This window comes from Octopus sinensis, linkage group LG5 (assembly GCF_006345805.1).
Source record: "Octopus sinensis linkage group LG5, ASM634580v1, whole genome shotgun sequence".
Classification (NCBI taxonomy): domain Eukaryota; kingdom Metazoa; phylum Mollusca; class Cephalopoda; order Octopoda; family Octopodidae; genus Octopus; species Octopus sinensis.
In genome coordinates, this window is record NC_043001.1 from 83,974,394 (window position 1) to 84,002,260 (window position 27,867).

The 27,867-nt window shown below is 38.1% G+C and overlaps 1 protein-coding gene across 1 annotated transcript in view; it reads right to left on the reverse strand.

Moving 5' to 3' along the window:
• Positions 1 to 11,597: 11,597 nt before the first annotated feature.
• LOC115212335 overlaps positions 11,598 to 27,867 on the reverse strand; it is an 85,813-nt gene continuing 69,543 nt past the window's right edge. The window contains exons 2-6 of the mRNA XM_029781199.2: positions 26,486 to 26,630; positions 21,500 to 21,627; positions 17,850 to 17,991; positions 16,902 to 17,044; positions 11,598 to 13,945 (exon numbers count right to left, since the gene is read on the reverse strand). Of these exons, the coding sequence (XP_029637059.1) occupies positions 13,494 to 13,945; positions 16,902 to 17,044; positions 17,850 to 17,991; positions 21,500 to 21,627; positions 26,486 to 26,630 (1,010 nt within the window). The 3' untranslated portion in view covers positions 11,598 to 13,493. The remainder of the gene's footprint in view (positions 13,946 to 16,901; positions 17,045 to 17,849; positions 17,992 to 21,499; positions 21,628 to 26,485; positions 26,631 to 27,867) is intronic.

The window sequence follows — 27,867 nt, forward strand, 5'->3', positions numbered from 1 at the left end:
TATATATTATATATATATATATATATATATTATATATATATATATTATCGGTGTATTTTATCAAATTTTTAATTTTTCTTTCTTCTTTTTTTGGTTTTGTTTGTCTCAGGTCTTCTATACTTAATTTAAGTGCTCGTTGGATCGCACTGTCTATTAGGGGCTGTGGATAATTTCTATTTATGAGTGTAGTTCTAAGATAATATATATATATATTATCGGTGTATTTTATCAAATTAATATATTTCTACATCATAGCAATCCTAATGTGATAGACTCCAAGCAGTACCTACCCTTTGATTCATGCCACCCAAGACACACTAAAATAAATGTCCCTTTTTGTTTAGCTAGAAGGATTTGCACCATAATATCAGACACAAACACCCGACACACACGTCTCCAGGAACTTAGAACTACACTCATAAATAGAAATTATCCACAGCCCCTTATAGACAGTGCAATCCAACGAGCACTTAAATTAAGTATAGAAGACCTGAGACAAACAAAACCAAAAAAGAAAGAAAAATTAAAAACCCTTCCCTACATCTCTACACACAACCCACTTAACAATGAGGCCTTCAACACCATACTAGAAAGCACAGCCCTACTAAAGGGAGACCCAAAGATGAACCGGATCCTCGAAACACACACCATCATTAAAAGTAAACGCCAACCAAAATCCTTGAAAAAAATTTTAACCCAAGCTAAACTGCACTCAACATCAACCACAAAACCAGCAGTTAGAAAATGTGGAAAGCTTAACTGCGGAATCTGTGTCATCTTGGTAGAAGGAATAAAGGGTGCATTATGCAATCTTCTCATCAAGAAAGAAAAGGAGCCTCTCTCAACAACAAGATGAGAAGATTGCATAATGCACCCTTTATTCCTTCGGAATGAAAATATGCTGTCTTCGAAACATGTGTCGAGAGTAAAGGAATTTTGTTAACATCTTCGTTCGACTCCATTCTTTCATTTAATCATATATATATATATTCAAAATGTGACCGCGTGTGTACCGTTGGCGATTTTTTCCTCCGTATTTCCCTCCTTGGATCTTTCCTTTTCCTATGTTTCTGACGAAGAGCTCCGCCCGAAACGTTAAATCCTCCTCCTCTTCCTTTCCTTTCCTGAGCGTCAAATAACACTATACTTTCTCCACGTCCTCGCGTTATTGTGTTTTCTCTTTGTGATTTCGTGTTTGGATTAACTATATATATATAATGTTCGTTTTTGTGTTCAATTATAATGAAAAAAAGTTTTACTCCAATCTGATGGGTTACCTTATACTTTTCTAGAGTACAAATTTATTAATCTTAAACAAGAATATTAGTGACAGTGACTTCGAAGTTTCGGCCAGCTAAGCCCTCGTGGGACTGCTGTTCAAAAATTCGAAGTCACTGTTAACAATATTCTTGTTTAAGAACAATATACATGTATATATATATATATATATATATATATATATACATATATATATATATATATATATATATATACATATATATATATACATATATATATATATACATATATATTGTTATATATATATATACATATATATTGTATATATATATATATACATATATATATATATATATATATATATATATATAATATATATATATATATATATATATATATATACATTGGGTCGAATCATAAATAGTTTCCGTTTTTTGGAGGTAAATTGTAACGATGCAATTCGAACTTCAATGGTTTTAACTGAAATTGAAGCTACCGTTTTCAAAAGAGCCTTGCCTTTCATTCATATTTAAACAGTGAAAGCGTGCACGTCATAGTTTAATATCAAGTTTCACTCCGCTAAAATGAATGAACTAAAAGTGCATATTTGACATGTGATATTGTGGGCGTTGAAGAATGGGGGAGGAGGAGGAGGAGGAAACACAACAGAAACAAGTAAGAAAATATGCAGTGTTTATGGCCAAGGTGTTGTTACTGAACGGCAAGTGCGAAATTGGTTTTTCAAAGTTTCGTTCCGGAGCGTTTTCATTGAGAGACAACTCAGACCATGATGCTCATCAGACTTCGATCAAGAAACTGTAAGCGATTTAGTGGAATTCAGTCCTCGTAAAAATACTCGGGAATTAGCAATTGACCTCAATACATATCAATTCATCATCTGTCGCTACTTGGAAAAGGTAGGAAAAGTCAGCAAGTTGGAGTATAGGTTCCCCATACTCTTAGTGAGAAGAATAAGGAAGATCGCATGTCCATTGTGACAAGTCTTCTTCCAAGACAGAGAAATTACCTGCTTCTCAATATCATTACAGGTAATGAAAAATGGGTCTTTTATGACAATATTCAACGCAAAAGGCAGTGGATTGACAAGGATAAATTCACTTTGACCTACCTCAAAGGCTGAGCCCCATTGAAGGAAGGTTGTGGTGTGTCTATGGTGGGATCACCGCAGTTTTATTCATTTCGAGTTTTTAAACTGCAAGCACTAAATGTCAACTTATACTCTCAACAGCTGCGATGTGTGCATGAAAATCTTTTAAGAAAATACCCTGCACTCGTTAGTAGGAGAAACGTTGTGCTTCTCTCCGATAACACAAAACCACATTCAGCAAGAATCGCGAAGGATAAAATATTGGATTTGGGCTGGTTTTCTCTACCCCATCCACCACATTTGTCAGACCTTGCATCAACTGATTTCTATCTTTTTCGCTCTCTACAAAATACTCAAAATTCCTCAAGAAGATCAGGTGAAAATATATGTGGAAAACGTCTTTATGTCGAATCTAGGGGAATTTTACTCGAGAGGAATCAAAAAGCTACATGATAAATGGTAAAAGATCATTCAAAATAATAACAAATTGAAAATAATTCTTTGTAAAAGTTTTTCATGAGTAAAGGTGTTTAACAAAATCAGAAATTATTTATAACTCAACCCAATATATACATATATATATATAACACCAAGTAAGTTAGGGGTTGTGGATCCAACCCACTAAGGGATAATATTTATCCAATATACTGTTGGTATAATACCCAAATTATTAATACACAAGTGTTTTTAATTGCAATGCAATTAACTTATTGTATTAAATGGGTGAAGGCAAAGAAATATTTACCATTAATTTATAATACAATTAAGAAAATGGTGAAACAATTTAGTTGGTTTATCAGCTTTGGGATATTAGAATGTTGACTTATGTTGAATGTTGAATGAAACTAAATTGTTTCACCATTTTCTTATTTGTATTATATATATATATATATATAATACACTGCTATTGATTATTTATTTAGATATTATATTATATTGTTTTATACACATATATTAAATTTAATGATTAATAAATTAATTATAGAACTCCTCTACACACATATTGTTAGTTCATATCTCAAGAGAATAATTTTAAATTGTTACACAAATCTGGAGGACGGAGTACATTTTTCTACAAATGTTTGTTCGAAGTGAAAAGATTATATACAAGTCACTCATGTTTTCCAACTGTCTAATAAATATCTTTTGAAATTAACATTAGAGTTGTTACTGTTTTTGTTGTTGTCAGCACTGATTAAGCAGTCTATTAGTAAAGGTGTTCCATCCGTGACCATCCCATCTTACCTTTAAATATAGTATACCTAGGAATATATTATTCAATGTGTTCTTTCAATGAGTTAGTAGAGTGTGCTTTGAGAGAAAGTACGTTACTCTCTCGTATGTCTAGTAGTGGCTTTTTTGGCTAGATCGTCACGATTTAGAATTGTTTTCAAATGAAGGTAATTTATTTTCAACCTAGCTGGCAACAACAAACTTTCTAATACATAATCTGTTTCTGTCTCAGCAAAGTTGAAATACTTTAGTAAAAGGCGAAAGATTTATCCGCTCGGAGTGAGGAGACACCAGAGTTGAAATACTTGTGTCATTATTTATGTCACAAATATTGTCTTTTTTGTCTGATGCACCATTGTAACATAGACAAATATACCAACAAACAGTTACACGACTGACATACGAAACATTCATTGACATCAGCTCAAGAAGAAAACCACACGTATTTATAGATTTTTGAAATAGGAATAACCCACTCTATATCTTATTTCTTTATTGCCCACAAGGGGCTACACACAGAGGGGACAAGCAAGGACAGACAAACGGATTAAGTCGATTATATCGATCCCAGTGTGTAACTGGTACTTATTTAATCGACCCCGAAAGGATGAAAGGCAAAGTCGACCTCGGCGGAATTTGAACTCAGAACGTAACAGCAGACGAACTACTGCTAAGCATTTCGCCCGGCGTGCTAACGTTTCTGCCAGCTCGCCGCCCGAACCCTCTCTATATCTATTATCCTAATCACTGTTTTTGAATGTCCGTCAAAATATCGGATTCACTCTCAATGCAGTTCATGAGCTTCCTTCTCATAATCTGTATACATCTGCTTTTACTACAACATACTGAACCCTCCCATGCATCAACGATTGTTCGATTATTTCTCATTCAGCATAGAGCTCATTACATCGTTTTATTCAAAATTCGTACACATAGACGTAAGAGTGGCTGTGTGGTAAGTAGCTTGCTTATCAACCACATGGTTCCGGGTTCAGTCCCACTGCGTGGCACCTTGGGCAAGGTTCTATAGCCTCGGGTCGACCAATGCCTTGTGAGTGGACTTGATAGACGGAAACTGAAAGAAGCCCATCGTATATATATATATGTGTGTGTGTGTTTGTGTGTCTGTGTTTGTCCCCCGAGCATTGCTTGACAACCGATGCTAGTGTGTTTATGTCCCCGTCACTTAGTGGTTTGGCAAAAGAGACCGATAGAATAAGTACTAGGCTTACAAAGAATAAATCCCGGGGTCAGTTTGCTCGACTAAAGGCGGTGCTCCAGCATGGCCACAGTCAAAATGACTGAAACAAGTGAAAGAGTAAAGAGAGTAATCATGACTTCGTGTGGTTTGTTTTACTTTTCACACGACAGGGACCAAAATGTTAGTAGTATCGCCTACCTGGCCTGTCTCTTGACATTTAAAGCTCTAAAACAACGTTTTACTGTGACGTCGCAGGATCTAATTTCTTGGGACAATCTGAATATTGCATTATCTAATCAAGACAACATACAACACATTGTTCTAATCTAATACATAACATGCTCTCCTTCCTGAATCTTCTTGTACACTGAATCAATAAGTCGGAACTCCACTCACTTCTACTTAAGCTTAAAAAGCCATTAATGTGTGCTTCCATTTACTTCTGGGCATCCAATAATCAGCTGATATTTTATACAGCGCAGAGTCTGCAAGTCTTCTCACATCCCTAATTGCAATCGGTCAGATTTTCTACGTCTTTCTTAAACAGTTCATAACATAGCAAAATCTTTACATTTAATACTCCTGCATGTAATGTCTCTTCATCAAAGACAACTTTATAAATAACACTCTTGTAGTTAAATCAACCACATCAATCATATTGGGTTGTCCGGAGAGTTGAGTTCGTGCCGATTTTTAAAGGAAAGAAAAGGTTCAATAAATACTTGCCATTACATTTTTAATCAACCAAATATGAACCATTTTGTTGCACAATGCGTCTCCGTCTTTCCTTTAACTTGAAAATACCCTCTTCCCAGAATTGAGGTGCCTGGGAGGGTAAGTCGAAAGGTAAGCTACTATAAATCGGCACGAACTTTCCGGACAACCCAATATAAACAGCAGAACGCCACTTCGTTGCCCAATTCAAGTTCAATAGTTGCTGCATACAGTGGCTTGCATAGGAAAAATTCTATGATCATTTGAGCCGAATATGATAACAGATTCTGATGGATTAACTTCCTTATTTCCAAACAGTGTACTTTCAAATTGCTGTTAAATGTAATAAACCATTCAACCAACCAACCAACCAACCAACCACTCCTCTCCCAATTCTATCTCTGAGTCTAAATCCCAGCTTGTAAGATTATGCATTTTGTTACATTTTCGAAAAGGTAATAACTTCTCAGTGGAGGCGCGTGGCTTAGTGGTTAGGGTGTCAGCACCATGATGGTAAGATTGTAGTTTCGATTCCTGGACCGGGCGACGCGTTGTGTTCTTGAGCAAAACACTTCATTTCACGTTGTTCCAGTCCACTGGCAAAAATGAGTAACGCTGCGATGGACTGGCGTCCCGTCCAGCTCGGGAACTTACAAACGCCATAGAAACCGGGAAACCAGGCCCATGAGCCTGGCTAGGCTTTAAAAGGGCGCATTTATTTATTTTTTTAAATAACCTCTAACTCTGTTATTTTTAGCCTATTGTCTCGCTTTATGAAGGAATCAACTGAGACTTTGAATTTGCTTCCTCAGTTAATGACATTGGGCACATAAAATAACGATAAAGAAATAATTGTTTTACAACCCACACCTTTCAGGAAATCTGAACCATACACATACACGAAGCATGCGCACGAACACACATACACACACGCACAAATACACACACATACACGCCCACCTGCCACACTCCCTTTTTCTCCCTCTCCCTATTAAATACATTCTCCCTCACGTCCACGTCAATGGCCCAGTGGTTAGGGCAGCGGACTCGCGGTCGGAGGATCGCGGTTTCGATTCCCAGACCGGGCGTTGTGTGTGTTTATTGAGCAAAAACACCTAAAAGCTCCACGAGGCTCCGGCAGTGGGTGGTGGCGACCCCTGTTGTACTCTTTCTTCACAACTTTCTCTCACTCTCTCTTCCTGTTTCTTGAGTAACGCTGCGATGGACTGGCTTCCCGTCCAGCTTGGGGGGAACACATACGCCACAGAAACCGGGAAACCGGGCCCATGAGCCTGGCTAGGTTTGAAAAGGGCGACGTTTATCGTTTTTTTTTTTTATCACAGCCACATAAATATATAAATACATAAATTTTGAAGAGAGAAAGAGAGAGGTCTAAAGCAGAGATGGCGTAGGGATGGTATGTCATTGATGTGGTGGCGGATGGGGACGAAAGGATTTTGAATACGCGTAACTGATTGATTAGCCGAACAGTTAATCAAACAATCGATTAGTTAATTAATTGAATAGTTAACCAATTAACAAATAGAATATAAAGATTTGAAATAGAAACAGTATGTGTATTTATTACTGGCATAATAAAACTGGTTTCAGAACATGATGAATCTTGCAAATCAAATACGAAGACATACACACACACACACACACATTCTTTTATCCGGTTCACCTCAAGGCTGTGTCCATACTGGGGCACTGCGAGTATCATCACCTTTTTAATGGACATTGTCATGAGGTTGGCTTTCCTGGATCGCTTTTAAACAAAGGACTTACATACATACATACATACATACATACATACATAAAAATCGATAAACGTCGCCCTTTTTAAGCCTAGCCAGGCTCATGGGCCTGGTTTCCCGGCTTCTGTGGCGTATGTGTCCCCCCCTCCAGCTGGACGGGAAGCCAGTCCATCGCAGCGTTACTCAAGAAACAGGAAGAGAGAGAGTGAGAGAAAGTTGTGGAGAAAGAGTACAACAGGGGTCGCCACCACCCCCTACCGGAGATTCGTGGTGCTTTTAGGTGTTTTCGCTCAATAAACACACACAACGTCCGGTCTGGGAATCGAAACTGCGATTCTCCGACCACGAGTCCGCTGCCCTAACCACTGGGCCATTACGCCTCCACACATACATACATACACCACATTAACAGCGACACCGATAGGTTTTATGCAAGACAAAGTGATGGCGGTAAAGGTATAAGGTCAGTCCAAACAGCCTTTGAATGTCTCATTGTATCACCCAAACAACAACTGCTGGACAGTAAAGAAAGAAATGCATAATTTTCCATGGATACTCAAAAGTGAGAGCAACAACATATTTAGAGCTAGAGAAGAACTCCTGTACATGTACACTGAGAATATACGTGTCTCATGCGATCCACAGGAGGCTGGACTGGTCTACCTAGACAGAAGCTTGGAAAAGAAGCGCGTATCGAACCAACAAAAACAAAGCATGTATGCATAACCCGTAAGCTAGAGGACAAAGACATCGTTGACAGTAAGAGTAACCTCTCCTGGACCAGTGATTGTTATTACACCCAGAAGGATATGCCTTCGTTAGCCAGGAGCAGGAGATTGCTACTAAATACCTAATAAACATGGGCGACAAAGATACCACAAAACCCCCTCACTGTGATAGAAAGTGTCCGTTCTACTATACTTGTGTGGAAGATAACACCTACGTTATGAAAAGCTGTCCCGAAATGTTTACGAGATACTACCTGCCCCTGAGACATGATATGGTTGCAGAGACTATTTACAATGCTATCTGCAGAAAGGATTGCTCTGTTGTATACATCAAAGGCATCTCAGAATCAGCATGCATTCACGCCTTAGATATGTTGGTAGGTAGGTAGGTAGGTAGGTAGATAAAGAAAATAGATAGATAAATAGATAGAGAATGAAAGAAAGATAGATGGATAGATAGATAGATAGATAGATAGATAAATAGGTAGGTAGGTAGGTAGGTAGGTAGGTAGGTAGGTAGATAGATAGATAGATAAAGAAAATAGATAAATAGATAGAGAATGAAAGAAAGAAAGATAGATAAATGGACGGATAGATAGATAGATATTTAGATAGATAGATATGCTATCAAATATCTCCTCGATTTGTATGTATGAATTTTTAGGAAATTAAAAGTTATGACCAGTCATAGAGCGACCATTTCTCGTTATATTTTGAGAGTTACTTCCCTTGCATTAACTTGTCAATTATAACATTAACAAACCAATTTGTTCAGATAGACTACTTACATTTTTCACGTTTCTAAGTTCAAATCAGGATGATTGTACAGAATAGCTTTGTAACAACTGAAAATTGATTTCATTTCGTCGTGATGACGGCGAACTGTTGTGAGAGTTGTCTCCCTGTTAAGATGTCGCCCACATTTCTCACAATTTAGAATTGTTGAGTTGAGAACGAGCCGAGCCGTTGAAGCATCTCGTTATGACCAGAATGAAAGGTGGCAGGCTGACAGTATCATTAAGCTGTTGGAAGGGTACCTTGCTGTATTAGTTCCACCTCTCTTTGTTCTGATTTCAAATCCCACCAAACCAACCTTTTGTCTTTTATTCCTCGGAGGTCGGTAAAATTAAGTACCAGCCTAATACAGTTTTGAAGGTGCAGATCAGTGGTTCCTAAACTTTTTCGGGCTGCTACCCGCTTGACACCCTAGCTCCCTCACTCCTATTTGCCACCTCAAACGTAAACCATTTTCTGCAACGAATTCAAAACAATTGTATTTTACAAATAAAACTTAAACTAAACTTGAGGAGCAGGAGTGGCTGTGTGGTAAGTAGCTTGCTTACCAACCACATGGTTCCGGGTTCAGTCCCACTACGTGGTACCTTGGGCAAGTGTCTTCTACTATAGCCTCGGGCCGACCAAAGCCTTGTGAGTGGATTTGGTAGACGGAAAGCAAAAGAAGCCCGTCGTATATATATATATATATATATATATATGGCGGTGCCCCAGCATGGCCACAGCTCATGAGCTGAAACTGGAAAAATCAAAAAATCAAATCATATATATATATATATGTGTGTGTGTGTGTGTGAGTGTGTGTGTGGCAAAAACGGCTTAAGTAAATGGACCTAATCTAAGCATGTATTTGAAAACTCTTGGCAATCAGATTGACCATAGATCCACGATATTTCTTGATTGACATTTCTTGTATCAAAAGTACTCTATCATAGATGTATTTACATATAAAGTAAACTTTTTTTGTATCTCATATGCCCCTACTTTCACTTTCTTCCCATCATCTTTTTATGCATATCCCACACAAATTGTAGATTGTCCTTGTCATATCTTCCTCATCAGATACCCCAGTGGCAAATAAAAGAAAGCATCATCATCATTGTTTTATTATTATTATTATTATTTATTATTATTATTATTATTATTATTATTATTATTCTATGTTTGACTTTTGCTTTACGTTTTTACAAGTTGGCTCCTAGTCTCACCCAGAGACCTCAAGAGACAACAAGTTGAAAGTTCATGTTGGTGTTATGCCTAGGGTGCTATATATTTGGTTTTGTACTTAGTGTTGTACTAGTGAATGTCTAAAAATCCATACGAAAATTATGTTTGTTTTAAAACTTGAGATTACATAGAAAGTATTTTGTGTAGGATATGAGCAGTTCCCATGAGCACTATCTTTTAAATTTCTGCCATTTTTGGGTTTCCTGGTTTAAAACAAAAATATAAAAAATATCAAAAATTGACTGAAGCATTCAAATTTTAAATGGAAAGACTATTATTGTTCGATATGTGTACACCCATACACATCCATCTTTTTAAGTGTGCATGTCATGGGATTCTGCTATCATTCCCAGGGCACCTATGACAAACAGGTATTGTTTTAGTCTTCAGGTTCCACATTTTGCTGATTTCTATTTCAAGATCTTTATATTTGCTCGGTTTTTGGTAGGCCTTGACAGATACGTTTATATCAATTGGGACAGTCATATCAATGAGGAGGCATGTTTTTTGTCTGAAGTCTTTCAATATGATGTCTGGCCCATTTACATCTATCGTTCAGTCAGTTTGAATGGTGAAGTTCCAGAGGAGTGAGATGTGATCATTTTCAAGCACTGGAGGTGGTTTGTGTTCCCACCAGTTTTTATCATGGGGCAAGTCCAGGCTTTTGCAAATTACCCAGTGAATATATTGTGTAGCTCTATCATGCCTGTTGAGATACTCTGTAGGCACTAGAAGACTGCACTTGGAGACAACATGATCAATGGTTTCATTTTGTTGTTGACATACACGACATGTTGGGCTTCTGCCATTCTTTAATATGTTAGCCTGGTACTTCCTTGTAGGTAGGCATTGATCTTGAGCTGCTATGATAAACTTATTATTATTATTATTATTATTATTATTATTATTATTGTTATTATTCATACAGCAGTAGTATTAATAATTTTGTTGGTTTTGTTTACCAAACATCAAGCTACTCATGTCTTCAGATATCGAGTGCATCTCTTGAGATTTTAGCTGTATTAAGAAGACATCCTTTCTGTTGATTACCAAATATATTATTATCATTATCATTATTTTTCTTATTGTTTTTATTATAAAGGTGTCAACCTGGCAGAATCATTAGAGTGTTGGAAAAAATGCAATACAAAGACACAATTTTATGTAAGGGTGGGTTTCAATGTTCTTTTCTGGCATATCTTTTATTTATAGCAAGAGGAAACAAAGACATATAAAAAAAAATCAGTCATCGCAGGGATTTAAACTCAAATCTAAAATACATCAAACATAGATACTATGAAGTATCAAAACCACTTCTATACCATCTGCACCAAATACTTAAAAAAAAAAAACACCCAGATATGTAATGTTGAAGAAATCAAAAAAATAATAATAATAATGATAATAAAATAGCTTTGTTACACACAAACTATAAGACTAAAAATTTAGAATGGAATGGCAAGTGGAAAGTGAAACTGTAACATTCATGCCTTCCCAAAAGACATTAGCAACATATACATGAAAGTGTTTCCAAAAAGGAATCAAATTGTGTATTGGACAATTTTGAAATGGAAACTAGAGATTTTGTATAAATTTTTTATTTGTTTTTCTTTTTAATTTTTTTTTTTTGATTTGTTAGTTGTTTTGGATCTAGTTAAGAATAGGTGGCACAGTTTCAGATACAGTTGAGTCAACTGGGTCCTTGTGCCATTGTGATATTGTGACACAAAGTGTTGGTGTTGTTAACTACATCACAGCCTTGTGACACAGTGTAAAAAAAATATAATGGCACCATAGCACATAGTGGAGATGTCAAAAAAAATCAAGATTAATACCATGGCACAAGATTACAGTGAGTGCCACCCACATATCTGAACTATGGCACATTAGGATGGTGTCAGAAATAGCACCATGTCACAGTGATACAATGTGAGTGAGTCATAAAAATAAATAACAATTTTGGACAAAGAACATAAAAAAATTAAAATAAGAACGTTTATAGTGGAAACAAAGCAACAAGACAAAGAAAAAAAGGCAAGAAAAGAACAAAGCAAAAAGAAACAACAATTTTCTCATTCAATTCATCCATTGCAGATTGCCATAACAGTCACACTACAGTGTCACAAGTTCAAACCCAAAACAAGTCATTGCTGCTATTTCGTGTTTTTTTTTTTTTTTTTTGGTTTCTCAGAAAATAGCAACATTTTCTTGCATTTTATTTTTTTTTTCTTCACAGACTACAAACCTCAGGGGACTAGTTCTACACTACTCCCCCTCTCGTGATTACCTCCTCTTCCTCGTCCTCCTTCTAGTATGCTCGCACGAATGCCACCCCACTCTCCAGGCCGTGGGAGTGAGGGTGGAGTGCTACTGTCACTAACCCAATTAACATATTGATTAACAGTTAATTAACAAGTATGTACAATTTCTGTTTGAAAAAAAAAAACCAAAAACAAAAGATCCATATACGTTTGTTGTGGCTTTGTTGTCGTTCCATAAACATTCCCGTTCTTTCACCTCTTATGTGTGTATGTATGCATATGTATGTGTGCGGGTACCTATGAGAGTATAGCACTCTTCTGACTATACTCCTGCATCATTTGTCCATCTATTCTACCCCTCTTAACTATTCTCTTTCGTCTGTGTCTTAAGCATCCTATTTCATCATTTGTACCTGTATGTCAATGTCCCCTAAACTCCTTTGTGTCCATACTACAGTAGTCTGAACTCCAGTCTGTTTTACCTGCGTCTATGTATGTATCACTGTCTGTCTGCTTGCCTGCTTGTCAACCTGTCTGCCTGTCTGTCTCTTCATCTGCCTGAATAACTCCCCCCCCCCAACACCTTTCATGCTGCCATATATTATTTATTTGTTTTGTTTTTTTATGTTTTTGTTGTTGTTTTTTTTTGTTTTAGTTTCGTTTCATTTTTATTAACGTCCTTCTTCATCTCTGATTTAACAACACTTTCTCCATACCCCCACGCATCCCTGAAATCTGTCTGTTCATCTAAGTGCAAATGTGGGTTTAAACAACAGTTTACGTTCCTTATGCAACTGCCCACCCCCACGTATCCCCACCCCCCCACCCGAGATAGATGGTGGTGGTCCTTCAGACAAATGGTTTACTTCGTCATTTTCAAAGACCCTAAATTTTCTAATTAATTGCTTTAATTAATTACTTTTGTTTTCAGTGACTTCATTAGACAAAAGGGGGGTGGGACGGGCGGGTAGATAATGAATGGAGCAGGGTGATGATGGGATTGGTATATAATATATAATGTATATATATATATATATATATATATATAATGTATATAATAAAATATATATAATATATATATCATATATATATATATATATGATACAATATATATATATATATATATATATATAATATAATATATATTTATACTATAATATAATATGATGTATATATATTATAATATATATATGTAAAATCTTTTGAGACTTTACAAAAGCTAAGCATTATTTACTGCTCCTCTGACCGGTTTCTCATTTCGGCCATGACCTGCTCATAAGAAGGGGGTGGTGTTGTGTAGTCATCTTTATCGTTCGTGCAGGAATGGGGATATGGTGGATGACCAGGGTACTGAGGTGGGAGATCCTTCGGAATCTGGTCAGGAATGTCAGTAACTATACTTGTTGGATCAGTTGATGTCTGCGCGCGGGGCGTGTATGGTGGCGAGGCCACTCCTGCTGCCATTGCTGCTGCTGCTGTTGGCGCTGTTGTTGTCGACGCATTTGCTGTTGCCGTTGCACCCATTCGCTGTCGTCTCAGAGGCTGCTGCAGTATGCCAGGTATGAGTAAGGTTTCAGAACTAGCTTCCTGTACCATCTGATGTCTCCTGAGGCATCGACCTATCACTAATACCACAATGGCCAACACCAATGCTATAGAGATGCCCAAACCAATCAGTGTAGCTGAAAATATAAAAAAAGGAAAACAGACCAATAATAAGTATCTATAAGAAGATATCCACAATTTTAATACTCATCTGATGCATCATTATTATTATAATTATGAAGGTGGCAAGCTGGCAGAATCATTGGCTTGCTGGATGAAATGTATAGGCCTTGTGCCTATAGTAGAGAGAATTATTATTATTCAGAGCAGCTGACTGGTTTCCTTGCCAGTGGCACATGAAAAAAATTCAAGCGAGGTCATTGCCAGTGCCGCTGGACTGGCTCCTGTGCAGGTGGCACGCAGAAAACACCATTTGAGCGTGGTCGTTGCCAGTACTGTCTGACTGGCCCTCATGCTGGTGGCACGTAAAAGAACCCACTACACTCTTGGAGTGGTTGGTATTAGGAAGGGCATCAAGCTGTAGAAACTGCCAGATCAGAGTGGAGCCTGGTGCAGCCATCTGGTTCTCCAGACCTCAGTCAAATCGTCCAACCCATGCTAACATGGAAAGCAGACATTAAACAATGGTTATTATTATTATTATTATTATTATTATTATTTAAAATGTGGTAAACTGGCATAATTTTTGGCACACCAGGAAAAATGCTTTGCAGCATTTCATCCGTTTTTATTTTTGGAGTTCAAATTTTGCCAAGGTCGACTTTGCTTTCATCTTTTCAGGGTCAATTAAGTAAGTACCAGTTATGCACTGAGGTAAATGTAATCAACTAGTTCCCTCCCCACAAATTTCAGGCCTTGTACCTTCAGTAGAAAGGATTAATATAATTATCATTAAAAAGGCAATGAACTGGCAGACTTATTAGCACACCAGACGAAATGCTGCGCCACATTTGGTCCGTCTTTTCATTCTGAGTTCATCACTATGTTCTAAGTTCAAATTCCGCTGAGGTCGACTTTGCCTTTCATCCTTATGGGGTCGATAAGTTAAGTAACAGTTGCGTACTGGAGTCGATGTAATCGACTGAGCCCCTTCCCCCAAATTTCAGGCCTTGTGCCTATAGTAAAAAACGATTATTATTATTATTATTATTGGCAAACTGTCAGACTCATTAATATTGGAAAAGTTGTATAGAAAGACGTATAACCTTTCTGTAGAGTTTATAAGGGAATGAAAACATCGTTCTCCTAATTTTATTACATGAATGATAACATGAGATTTCAGGGGGTAGACTATTGTCTCTTGTTTGGTGAAATCCGAAACACCAGATGAAGACATGTATCAATAAAAGAAACAGCTATATTGAAGTAAGGGAGAGAACTAGCCTGCATTCATTTGCTTAACTCCCCTGCTGAAGTAGTTCTCAGTGAAAACCAGATACAAATAAATAAATAAATGCTTGCTCCTTAACCAATTGGTTTGGGATTTGGTCCAGCGGTACAGAACCTTATACAAGTGTTTTCTACTGTCGGCTGATTAGGCTCTCTAAAGCCTTTTGGGTGAATTTGTCAGACGGAAACTGAAAGAAGACCGTCGTATACGATAGGAGTAAATAAGCAACACAATAGTGCTTCCAATATCCATATACAATATGCCTATGCGAAATATTACATATATATATTAACATAAGATTGAGGTCTCAATTCCTGGACTGGGCAATGTATTGTGTTCTTGAGCAAGACACTTCATTTTCCATTGCTCCAGTCCACTCAGCTGGCAAAAGTGAGTAATCCTACAATGACCAGCTTCCCATCCAGTGGGTAGGGTGAATATATAAGCCACAGAATCTGAGAAGCCAGCTATGTGAGCCTATGAAGGCCCTTTTTTGATAATACAAGAATATGGTGCCAAGTGAACACAACCTGAATAAACCCCAAAATGTAGGTGAGATTTAAGTCGAATGACTAACACTGTTAATGGTTTATGGTTTTGGAGTGAAGGAACGTGGTTTAGTGGTTAGGGTGTTGGGCCCATGAGCATAAGATCATGAGTTCAGGTGCTGGATTGGGTAATGCAGTTTGTCCTTGGACAAAGCACTTCACTTTTTATTGCTCCAGTTTACTCAACTAAAGAAATGATTACCACCTTTGTTCTGGTGAAGCTCTATTTACCTCTGGCTGTCACATCTTCAGTGTTCTGCTGGATCAAACATGAGCAGAGTACCTATGAGCAATGTACCTATGAGCAGAATACCTATAAGCAGAGTATCTATGTCTAATTACATCTACATTGACTCCTAAAACAATTAGCAAAGGCATAGCACAATCTACCAAGTCATACTCATTTGTGAGTGATGGCTAAGGAAGCTTCTTGAGTGAATAAGAGTGCCTCAATCTGCGAGAGAAAGAGCAGCCAAATTTCCTTCTATTCTCTTTTAAACAGGATGGATACATTCAACAATGTAGTTCTCAACGAGGGTCCACCTGACCCTTGGGGCTCCTTACAGGATTTTGTTGCTAAAAGTTATGTACAATAAATTGCTTATACTTCTAAAATCACATAATATTTTAACAATTTTTTTAATGCAATTCCAAGTAATATTTAATGATGAAAATTTAATAGGCTTTTTCAAACATCAAATGGCTATGAGGGTCCATCCAAGGAACATAGGAATCAAAGAGGTCTATAGGTAAAGAAAGTTTGAGAACCATTGTTTTCGATACACTGTATTTAGATAAAAGATGGGATTCTCATAACAGGAACATCTTTAATCAAAGGTCTGCTTGATCATCCTGGCTGACAGGGGTCTAGAGAAGAATATCAGCAAAAACAACTGATAGTTGTTGTTGTTTTCCCTTATGTCAAGCCTGATCTAACAGATCTGTGATCAAAGATGTGCCAACAACCGTGGCCATCCTGTCTTTTTCTTTTTTCAGCCACAGTGTATACAGAATTACATTATTTAATTAGTCTTCTTTATTTTTAAACTGCCAGGGGAGTTTTGACTTAAGGAGGATTTGACTGTTGTTTCTGCCAGTCATGTAGAAGCTTTTTTTTTTAAACATTAAACTTACTGTTTCTGGCCTGGTGACAGCGTAGAAATCTCTTGGCTGGTCCCATTGTCCTGATATTGATTTCATGATAATATTTTTGAGCATCATTTCCACATAGTTTCTGTGCAACTGTCTCTGCGCATTCTAGCGATTCTTCGAGATATCTGAAATATTCACAAAAAAAATTAGTGGTTTTCTAACAGAACAATGTTATGCCTTTCCACACTCCCTCTGTGTCTCTTTCACTGCTTATTTGGTTGTGTGAATGAAGCTGCGTGTATATCCAAAGATTTGGATATATACTGTTTAATGACACTTAGTCAAATATGTATGTTAATTATCAATGCTCTCAAATTTAAAATCTTGAATTACTGTACTGAAGAGGAGAAAGAGTGAGTAGAAATATGATATTACATTTTTCACATCTCTCGAACTCTGAAATGCATACACAGTTGATAAGAGCCAGGTGGATTCATTATTTTTTCTCTTTACCTGCGTGAGTTGTTGAGTATGGCTGCCTGTGAGATATCTTATGGTAGTAGAATAGTATTTTAACTGCTATTCCTAAATTTTGGTATGTGGTGAAGCAAATTTTGCTGAACCCTAATTATACTCATAATTATAGAATTTCTGTATAAGTTTACTGATAATGGTTCTTTTTACATACCGAACTATTTGATAAAATTATTAATTATTAATCAATTAATTTAATGTTACCCTTTATTATATCATCATCATCATCATCGTCATAAATATATATATATATATGTATGTATATATATATATATATATGTATATGTATGATGAGCTTCTTTCAGTTTCAGTCTACCAAATTCACTCACAAGACTTTGGTCAGCCCAAGGTGCCATGCAGTGGGACTGAATCCAGAACCACACAGCCATGCCTACACCTATTATGAATAAGAACCCTATAAATGTACCAATGTTCTATAACAGTGTGCAAACTTACCTGCAAACTTTCATTTTCATCATGTAATCATTCATCAATCTGACATTGTGTCGGTTGACTTTGTACTGAGCATCAATAGAACATTGGCTCATGTGTTCCTTGAAGTTTGCTGATGATGTACATGGTTTGATCTTCATGAGAACTGAAATGCAAACAGACACAACTGTATTTCAGCTTGGTCTTGGACATGTGGAACAGCTGTAGTTAAATAGATGAAATTGTTTTTGACACCATCATTGCTACTTCAATATTAAAGGAAGGACAAAAGAAACAAACAATATAAGACCATGGACTTCACAATATTATCATCATCATTATTGTTTAACGTCCGTTTTCCATGCTAGCATGGGTTGGATCGTTTGACCGGGGTCTGGGAAGCCAGGAGGCTGCACTAGGCTCCAGTCTCATCTGGCAGTGTTTCTACGGCTTGATGCCCTTCCTAACGCTAACCACTCCGTGAGTGTAGTAGGTGATTTTTACGTGCCACTGGCACTGAGGCCAGAGGAGGCTGGTAACAGCCCCGATTGGTTGGTGCTTTTTATGTGCCACTGGCACGGGTATCACAACTACAATTTCCATTTGATTTTTATTTTGATCTTGATGTACTTGACTCAATAGGTCTCCTCAAGCACAGCAGGTCGCCCCATGATCCAAGGTAAGCACAGCAGGCCGTCCTGCGAGCCATGAACTCACTTCATTTGTTGGGTCTTTGCAGTCACAGCATTTCTCCAGAGGTCTCAGTCTTTCGTCATTGCCTCTGTGAGGCCTATCATATGATAATAAAATGGATGATGATGATAATGGTGATGACAATAATGATAACGACAACAACAATGATGATGATGACGATGACGATGATGATAATAATAATAATGATGATGATGAACTCTCCCAGCAAAGGTGGCATATGGGTATTCAGCTTTTGCCTAACCTGGATGGATGATTTGTTTTATAACGATCAAATATATGTGCTGTACATCAGCTCCCTCCCTCCACCAAATCAACATTGCTTGAACAGGTGCACGGTGTACCACATGTCAGGTGTCAAAGTGATTGCAGAGAAATGTGATATGAAGTGTCTTGCTCAAGAACACAATGCACCACCTGGTCTAGGAATTGAAACCATGGTCTGGCGATCATGAGTGCAACACCTTATCCATGAGGCCATGCACCCCCAAATAATAACAACAACAACAACAATAATAATGTCTTCCTTCTTAACCACTAGGGGCTCACAAAAATATTGGGGATGTTACAGGATGATACAATGTGAGGTTGCATGAAAGAAATGTCAAAGAAAGAATAACAGTAGCAAAGAATGAATTCCAAACAATGACAAGTTCCTCAAAGGATGAGAACTTCAAGGGCTATTTTGGAAAGCTCACAAAGCCATGGTTACCATGACTACTAAGGCAAATACCTTCTCTGTTATCCTCCAATCTACAGGCATGTGGCTAGAGCATACCACTTCCTTTGCACCAAGCTCACCACTCACTTTCACCTTTCAGCAAGAATGCTGGGAGACAGCACTTCTCTCTTCTTTTTAAGTGAAACTTGAAAAGTTGATGAGAGCTTGTATGAAGATGAAGGTGTCTGTTTTCAGACCTTTCAATCTGGCCTACCACACAAACTCTTTCACTAAATCCACCAGATAGATGAACATTGCTGGCCCTTGCTGGCCAAAGCAAAGCAGTGGATCAACTTCACAATGGATTCAGCTAAAAGCTGGATCCATCCTACATATATCAGCCAGTGATCGATATAACTCCACAAGTCAGCAATGGTTGGACACTGGGTGTGTGCAGAAGAGTTTCATTGCTCTGTGTGCCACTTAGGCAGGCCTGGTTGATGGTATGCTCATGCATGTGAAGTTTATCCTGAATTGGCAACATGCCCACTTATAGCCCAGACTCAGGAAGGATCTTAATCCATTATCCTTTTATCATATCACTGGCACAAGACCTGAAATTTTTGGCGGTGGTGGTGGGGTTTAGTCAATTATACTGACCCCTGTGTTTAGTTCTTATTTCATTAACCTCAAAAGGATAAAAAGCAAATTTGACCTCGATGGAATTTGAGCTCAGAACATAGAGCTGGATGAAATGTCACTAAGTAGGAGTGGCTGTGTGGTAAGTAGCTTATGAACCACATGGTTTCAGGTTCAGTCCCACTGTGTGGCACCTTGGGCAAGTGTCTTCTACTATAGCCTCGGGCCGACCAAAGCCTTGTGAGTGGATTTGGTAGACGGAGACTGAAAGAAGCCTGTCGTATATATGTATATATATATATATATATGTATGTGTGCTTGCATGTTTGTGTGTCTGTGTTTGTTCTCCAAACATCACTTGACAACCGATGCTGGTGTGTTTATGCCTCCATAACTTAGGAGGAAATATCTCATATCCTGGACAGGATACTAAGAGCAAAATTGTATATTTGTACTAATACCACTGAGCATTTCACAATTTTGCCAGCATGCCACCATCGGGATAATATAATATTAAAATTCATAATTTAGATCTAACAAGGTGGTCAGCTGGAAGAAGCATTAGTACACTGGACAAAATGCTTAGCGGTATTTTGTCTGTCTTCATGTTCTGAGTTCAAATTCCACCAAAGTCGACTTTGCTTTTCATCCTTTCAGGGTCAATAAATTAAGTACAAGTTGTGTACTGGGGTTGATTTAATCGACTGGACACACCCCCACCAAATTTCAGGCTTTGTGCCTATAGCAGAAAGGATAATTTAGATCTAACAAATAGAGGAAGATGGGACAATGAGGAAGAAATATCTCATATCCTGAACAGGATACAAACAGCAATATCGTATATTTGTAGGCAAGATTGTACTAAGTTGCATCTTAGTATGTGCATGGTTATGTATGTGTGTGTGGACACATGTATAACTATAGATGAGTATCTGTGTGTGCCTACATCCATCTATATGCATGAGATTGTGTTTGACTGAGTAAAAAGTCATGGCCGTTGCATGTCACCCTCTCATTAACTTACAAAATATTCATGAAATAGCATGGAAAAATGAACAATAAAATGAGAGCAATGACAGTGCTGTTGCTGTTGCTACTGCTGCTACTGTTGCTATTGGTGATGATGATGGCGATTATAATGATGATGATGATGGTATAGAGGACAGTGGTGAAAATGATAGCAATGAAGCGGATTATGAGGTTGATAATGGTAGTGATGGTGGTGGTGGTGGGTTGCATTGATGGTATGATGGTGGTGGCAATGAAGATGATGGTGATGATGCAGTAATGACAAATAGAACAATGATGAGGATTATGATGGTAATGATAATGATGATGACGATGACGACGACGACGACAATGATGATGATTAAGACAATGAGAGTGATGATGATGATAAGTGATGATGTGATGGCTGCAAATGATGATAATGATGATGGTGATGGTGGTGGTGCTATGATGATGATGATGAAGATGACAGTGGTGATGATGATGGTGATGCAGTAGTGATAGCAATGATCAAGATTATTATGATAATGATGATGGGATGGTGGTGGTGGTGATGTTGATGACACCAATGAAAAAGAATGTGATGATGATGATGATGATGATGATGATGATGATGATGATATAAATCATATATTAACAATAATGCTCAACATACGCTCAAACCCTTCATGACAAATATAGTTGAAAGATTCTTCAAATGATTCCAGAATTTTCTCAAATTCATCCTTGTCCACACATGGTTTCAACTTTTCTTCCACACAATCTTTGAAGTTGTAGATTATTCTGCAGAAGAAGAACACACAAATCAAAGAACGATAGTTACGATACTTTATCAAACAAAAATAAATAAGTTGTTACCTGTTCTAGAAAATGTGTTGAGTACAAAGAAAATTACATAATATAATATAATATAATATAATATAATATAATATAATATAATATAAAAGGATGAAATCCTTTCTGAGTTATATGGATCAAGCCATTGCAGGATTACACATTTTTGCTAGCTGGAGTAATGTGAAATGAAGTGTTTTGCTCAAGAACACAACGCATAACCCAGTCCAGGAATTGAAGCCACTATCTTATGATCATGAGTCCAACACCTTAACCACTTAGCCACATGCCTCCACTACATAATATGATGGTGATGGGCTCTCCTGTCGAAGATGATGTAATAGTGTTCAGCTTTTGCTGAATGACCCGCATAAATGATTTGTTTATAGTGATCAAATTGTATGTACAGTACATTAGCTTACCCACTTCCTCAAATCTATGTTGTCTGAACAGGTGCACTGTGCACTACACATCAGGTGTCAAAGTGATAGCAACAGCAGCAGCAGTGGAGGTACAATGGCCCAGTGGTTAGGGCAGCGGACTCGTGGTCGTAAGAGCACGGTTTCGATTCCCAGACCAGGCATTGTGAGTGTTTACTGAGCAAAAACACCTCAGCTCCACAAGACTCCACAGGCGTGAACCCCGCTGTACTCTTTCACCACAACTTTCTCTCACTCTTTCTTCCTACTTCTGCCACAAAGTAGAGGAACCATAATGTAACCGACTGTGGTGTGGTAAACTTTCAGACCCTAGTCTAGATTGCGAATCCTCTGTACCTTAGGATGGTTCAGCTCTCCACCCGTTAAAAGCCGCCGTTTACGGAATGAGGATAACAACGTAGCTTTCGAGCCCGTGCAACCGCCAGTCTATCACGTGTGGTGGATGGATCTTCAAGTTGCCACATGCTTTCTTAGTAGCTTAGAGTAGGCTTGAATTAGAGATTATTCTTTGTGGATAATGGTGTGAGTCCTGATTGGAAGAAGAAGAAGAAGAAGAAGAAGAAGAAGAAGAAGAAGAAGAAGAAGAAGAAGAAGAAGAAGAAGAAGAAGAAGAATAATGAAGAAGAAGAAGAAGAAGAAGAAGAAGAAGAAAGAAGAAGAAGAAGAAGAAGAAGACTGTCCAATCCAGATTGGCACCACCCATAGCCGCAACCTCCGCGGCAATGAACTCACAGATATGCAGGTGAAACGTAGCTCGGCGCTGCCACAACTGGATGCCACCATCGATACAGCCATTCGTCAGGCAGTTATTCATCGAATGTTCCAACCATCAACAATTCAACACCCACGTCTGAAGGAAGTCTTCATGAAGAAGCCAGATGAAAGAACTGAAGCAGCCCTCTCAAAGGCAGACTTCACAGACATGATACGCTTCCATAGTGGTCATCATCCGGCACTCAGGCGGTGGCAAAAGATGGCAGGACGCAGCGACACAGATCAATGCAGACTCTGTAACAAGGAGGTGGAATCTGCAGGACATCTCTGGCTGAGATGTCCGGCTTTGATGGTGGAACGCTATATCCGCCAACTAGGGGCTACACTGGATGAAATGATTCATCTCCCTACCGTGGATCTAGCCCTTCTGAAAGTTATCCTCAGGCACTTGAGGTGTCCAAGAAGAAAAAAAAAAAAAAAGAACAGCAGCAGCACTGCCATTGCTCTCATTTTATTGTTCATTTTTCCATGCTATTACCTGAATGTTTTGTAAGGTAATGAGAGGACAACATGCAACAGCCATGACTTTTACTCAGTCAAACACAATCATGATCATTATGATGAGTCCAACACCTTAACCACTTAACCACATTACCCCCTCTACATAATATAAATGATGACGGGCTCTCCTACCAAAGATGATGTATGAGTGTTCAGCTTTTACTAAACGACCAGAACAAATGATTTGTTTATAGTGATCAAATGTATGTGCCACACAATAGCTCACTCTATCAAGTTACCTTTGCCTGGACAGGTGCACAGTGTGCCATACATCAGGTGTTGAAGTAATTGCAGAACAACATGAGGTGAAATGTTTTGCTCAAGAACACAATGCACCATCTGGCTTGGGAATTGAAACCAGGATCTCATGATCATGAATACTGCATTCTAACCACTAGGCCATGCACCCTTCATCATCATCATCATCATTTAACGTCCCTTTTCCGTGCTAGCACAGGTTGGACAGTTCGACCAGGGTCTGGGAAGTCAGGAGGCTGCACCAGGCTCCAGTCTGTTCTGGCAGTGTTTCTACCGCTGGATACCCTTCCTAACGCCAACCTCTCCGTTTAGTAGGAGGTTGGCAGTGGCCATGATTGGTTGGTGCTTTTTACGTGCCACCAGCACAGAAGCCAGTCAAGGCAGTGCCGGCAAGTCAAATAATATAGAGTATATAAAAGAATAAATTATATACATATATAACCTATGTAGTAGGTTACCGCCCTTGTAGCTGGTGAACTGGTGAACATATAAACTTACCTGTTTATATGTTCAAAATTTACCAGATGATGGTAGGGTTTTGTCATGATGTAATCTAAGAAAGCATCAATAAACAATACTGCTGAAACAGCTGTTGTGAATTTTGGACCCCACCTATGTTCTCCTCTATGAAGGCACACAGCTTAGTGGTTAGGGTATTCGGCTCATAATCGTAAGGTTGTGAGTTCAAAAACCAGTGGTGTGTTGTGTCCTTAAGTAAGACACTTTATTTTAGTTCACTCAGCTGGTAAAAGTGAGAAATACTTGTAATTCAAAAGGGCCAGCCTTGTCACACTCTGTGTCATGCTGAATCTCTCAGAGACCTGCGTAAATGGTACATGTGCTTGTAGATTGTTCAGCCACTTGCACATTAATTTCACGAGCAGTCTGTTCCATTGTTTAGATCAACAGGAACCCTTGTTGTTGCAACTGATGGAGTGCCAGAGAAAATTTACCTTATTTCTCTGGAGTTTGAAAAAAAAAATTATGAACAGCCTTAATTAATTTTCTAATCTTACTGGTTTCCCATCAGAGGTGTCTACATCATTGTGATCAATCCCAGAGAAATAAACAACCAATCTGTTTATAGACTGAACAATTACAGTAGCAACAGAGAACTGGAGTTACTAATTTGCAAACCCCATGTATTCAATGCTTCATTTGATATCAACAGTGTGTTAACAGGGAGCTCAGTCCTCACAGTATCAAGGTATGATATAAATGATTTTGGCTGATGCCAGTGCTGCTTGGTTGGCACCCGTACTGGTGGCACATAACAAGCACCATTCAAGCATGAGTTGATGCCAGTGCTGCCTCACTGGCTTCCCGTGCCGGTAGCATGTAAAAAGCTCCATCCGAATGTGGTCGATCCAGTGACCCCTGAATGGCTCCTGTACCAGTGGCACATAAAAAGCACCATCTAAATGTGGTCAATGTTTTCAATTTAACCATACTAATAAACTCCCTATTTCTAGATCATTTTAAATACAAACCTTTGACTCTACAACATTGTATATAAATTCCCTACTGGGAATGACCAAGTTTAAAAATCTGCTGGATCTCACTCATAAGGGAATCTTACATTGCTTATAAACTCTATATTTGGAAGGACGGCGAGCTGGCAGAAACGGTAGCACGCTGGGCGAAATGCAAAGCCATATTTCGTCTGCTGTTATGTTCCGAGTTCAAATTACGCCGAGGTTGACTTTGCCTTTCATCCTTTCGGGGTCGATAAATTAAGTACCAGTTATGCACTGGGGTCGATGGAATCGACTTAATCCCTTTGTCTGTCCTTGTTTGTCTCCTCTGTGTTTAGCCCCTTATGGGTAGTAAAGAAATATATATTTGGAAGGACTCATATTAAACTCTGTTGGACTTTTGGATTTTATTCAAAGGATATTGGAATATTGCATGTATACCATTATGCCTAAAAATGTATTTACAACTTCAATACCCATACATATCTTGCATCTATTTTCTTTCCTCCACCTCACTCTCTATTTTGTATCACATCTAAACTAACTATGACTTAATTTTCCTCTCACACCGTCTCTGATGAAGGGATATTATTAATTAATATCCTAGAAACAGCTGTAAGAGACCTTCAGTCTATAAATGCTTTAATATCTATACAGCCTTGGTTTTTTTATCTTATTACATAAAAAATTCTTATAAATATATATGTGACTGGGTTCTTTCAGTTTCCAACTAGCGAATCCAAGCATAAGGCTTTGGTTGGCCCAAGGCTATAGTAAAAGACACTTGCCCAAGGTGCCATGCAGTGGGACTGACCCTAGAACCATTTGGTTGGTAAGCAAGCTACCTACCACACAGCCACTCCTGCACTTATATCTATTGATTAAATAAATTTTTGTAAGGGTAGATTGAGCTTCTTAGTAGCAGTAAAAGCAGTCAATTTTATGATGAGGAAAACTCTAAAATTAATAAGAGAGTAAAAGAGACAGGCTCACAATCACAATTATTAACTTGATACTCTAATAACTGGAAAGAGTTAATTATGATGTTTTGGACATTGTCCATCTGCTGAATAAAATGGGAAGAGAGGAAGGGAAAAAGAGGTAAAAATAGAAAGGAAAAGTCTAGAGAAAATAGATTTTGGTGAAAAATGTACACAGTTGTTGGTTAGCTCACATGGCATATGTATGTTTATGTATATGCATGTGTGTATCTGTGCATATCTATATGTGTAGCTCTGTGTGTGTGTGTGTGTATTTACGTACGAAGAGTAAGAGAGAGAGAGAGAGAGAGAGGAGAGAGAGAGAGAGAACTGGTGAGAAAGACAAACAGACAGATAGACAAAGCAATTAGATACATACTGGCAAAGTTCCTTCATCTGACTACGTGATAGGTTATTGATCTCTGTCCGAAGTAAATCATTAGGATTCATCGAGAATGTAATAGAATCTGTGAGGCAGCTTTGCAAAGTTTCTTCAATGGTTGAATAGCAGAAAGCATCACAACCTGGAAATACACAAAAAAAGAAAAAACAAAATAGATGTTACAAGTTCACATGACATTGAAAAACGTTTATTTCTTTATTTGCCCACAAGGGGCTAAACATAGAGGGGACAAACAAGGACAAAGGGATTAAGTCGATTACATCGACCCCAGTGCATAACTGGTACTTAATTTATCGACCCCGAAAGGATGAAACGCAAAGTCTACCTCGGCGGAATTTGAACTCAGAACATAACGGCAGACAAAATACCTATTTCTTTACTACCCGCAAGGGGCTAAACACAGAGAGGACAAACAAGGACAGACAAAGGGATTAAGTTGATTACGTCGACCCTAGTGCATAATTGGTACTTAATTTATCAACCCCGAAAGGATGAAAGGCAAAGTTGACCCCAGTAGAATTTGAACTCAGAACGTAACAGCAGACGAAATACCACTAAGCATTTCGTCCAGCGTACTACGGTTTCTGCCAGCTCCCCGCCTTTATGTATATTGAAAAACATTGAAGTGCAGTATGAGACATTTTGGCATAGAAGTTTTAGCGCTACCTATTTGGTATCACCGATTCAATACATGACTTATTTGACGCCGGACATTTTAATGCTTTTTGTCATTTTCAACATAAAAAACATGGATAATATCTGGCTGGTTCAAATGGTAAAGAGCTAAAATATAAAGCGATTATGATACTGAGAAATATTTTTTTCTAAATTTCAATTTTTTTCCCCTAAATTTTCATTCCTGCTTGCTTATGTTAATTTGATCATTTTTGATCTTCAGTTTGTAATCATGCAACAAAAAGAACATCCATCTCTCTTGAACTTTAAAAAAGCTCATACTCTCTGGATCTGAGGACAGCCATGTCCTGCTTTGCCGAATTTCTTTCCAATGACTTGCCCAGTGACAAATAAAAAGTATATTAGTCACATCATGGATTATGCCAGTTCTACCTGGATTCCAGTCTATTTTACCTCTAACAAACCCCACCAACCAGTAAGAACACAACGCTGCACATGTATCATCTCAGGGCTGCCTACAGACCACCTGTACTATGAATCAATGAAAGAGGGCCAGTTCTAAGTTCAAATCATATATATATGTATGCATGTATATATATATATATATATATGTACACTTAAACACAAAAAAGAGGTGAGCCATAACAGATTGCCTTACATGCTAGAAGGACGTTTTGACTGTTCCTTCTAGCATGTAAGGTGATCTGTTAAGGCTCACCTCT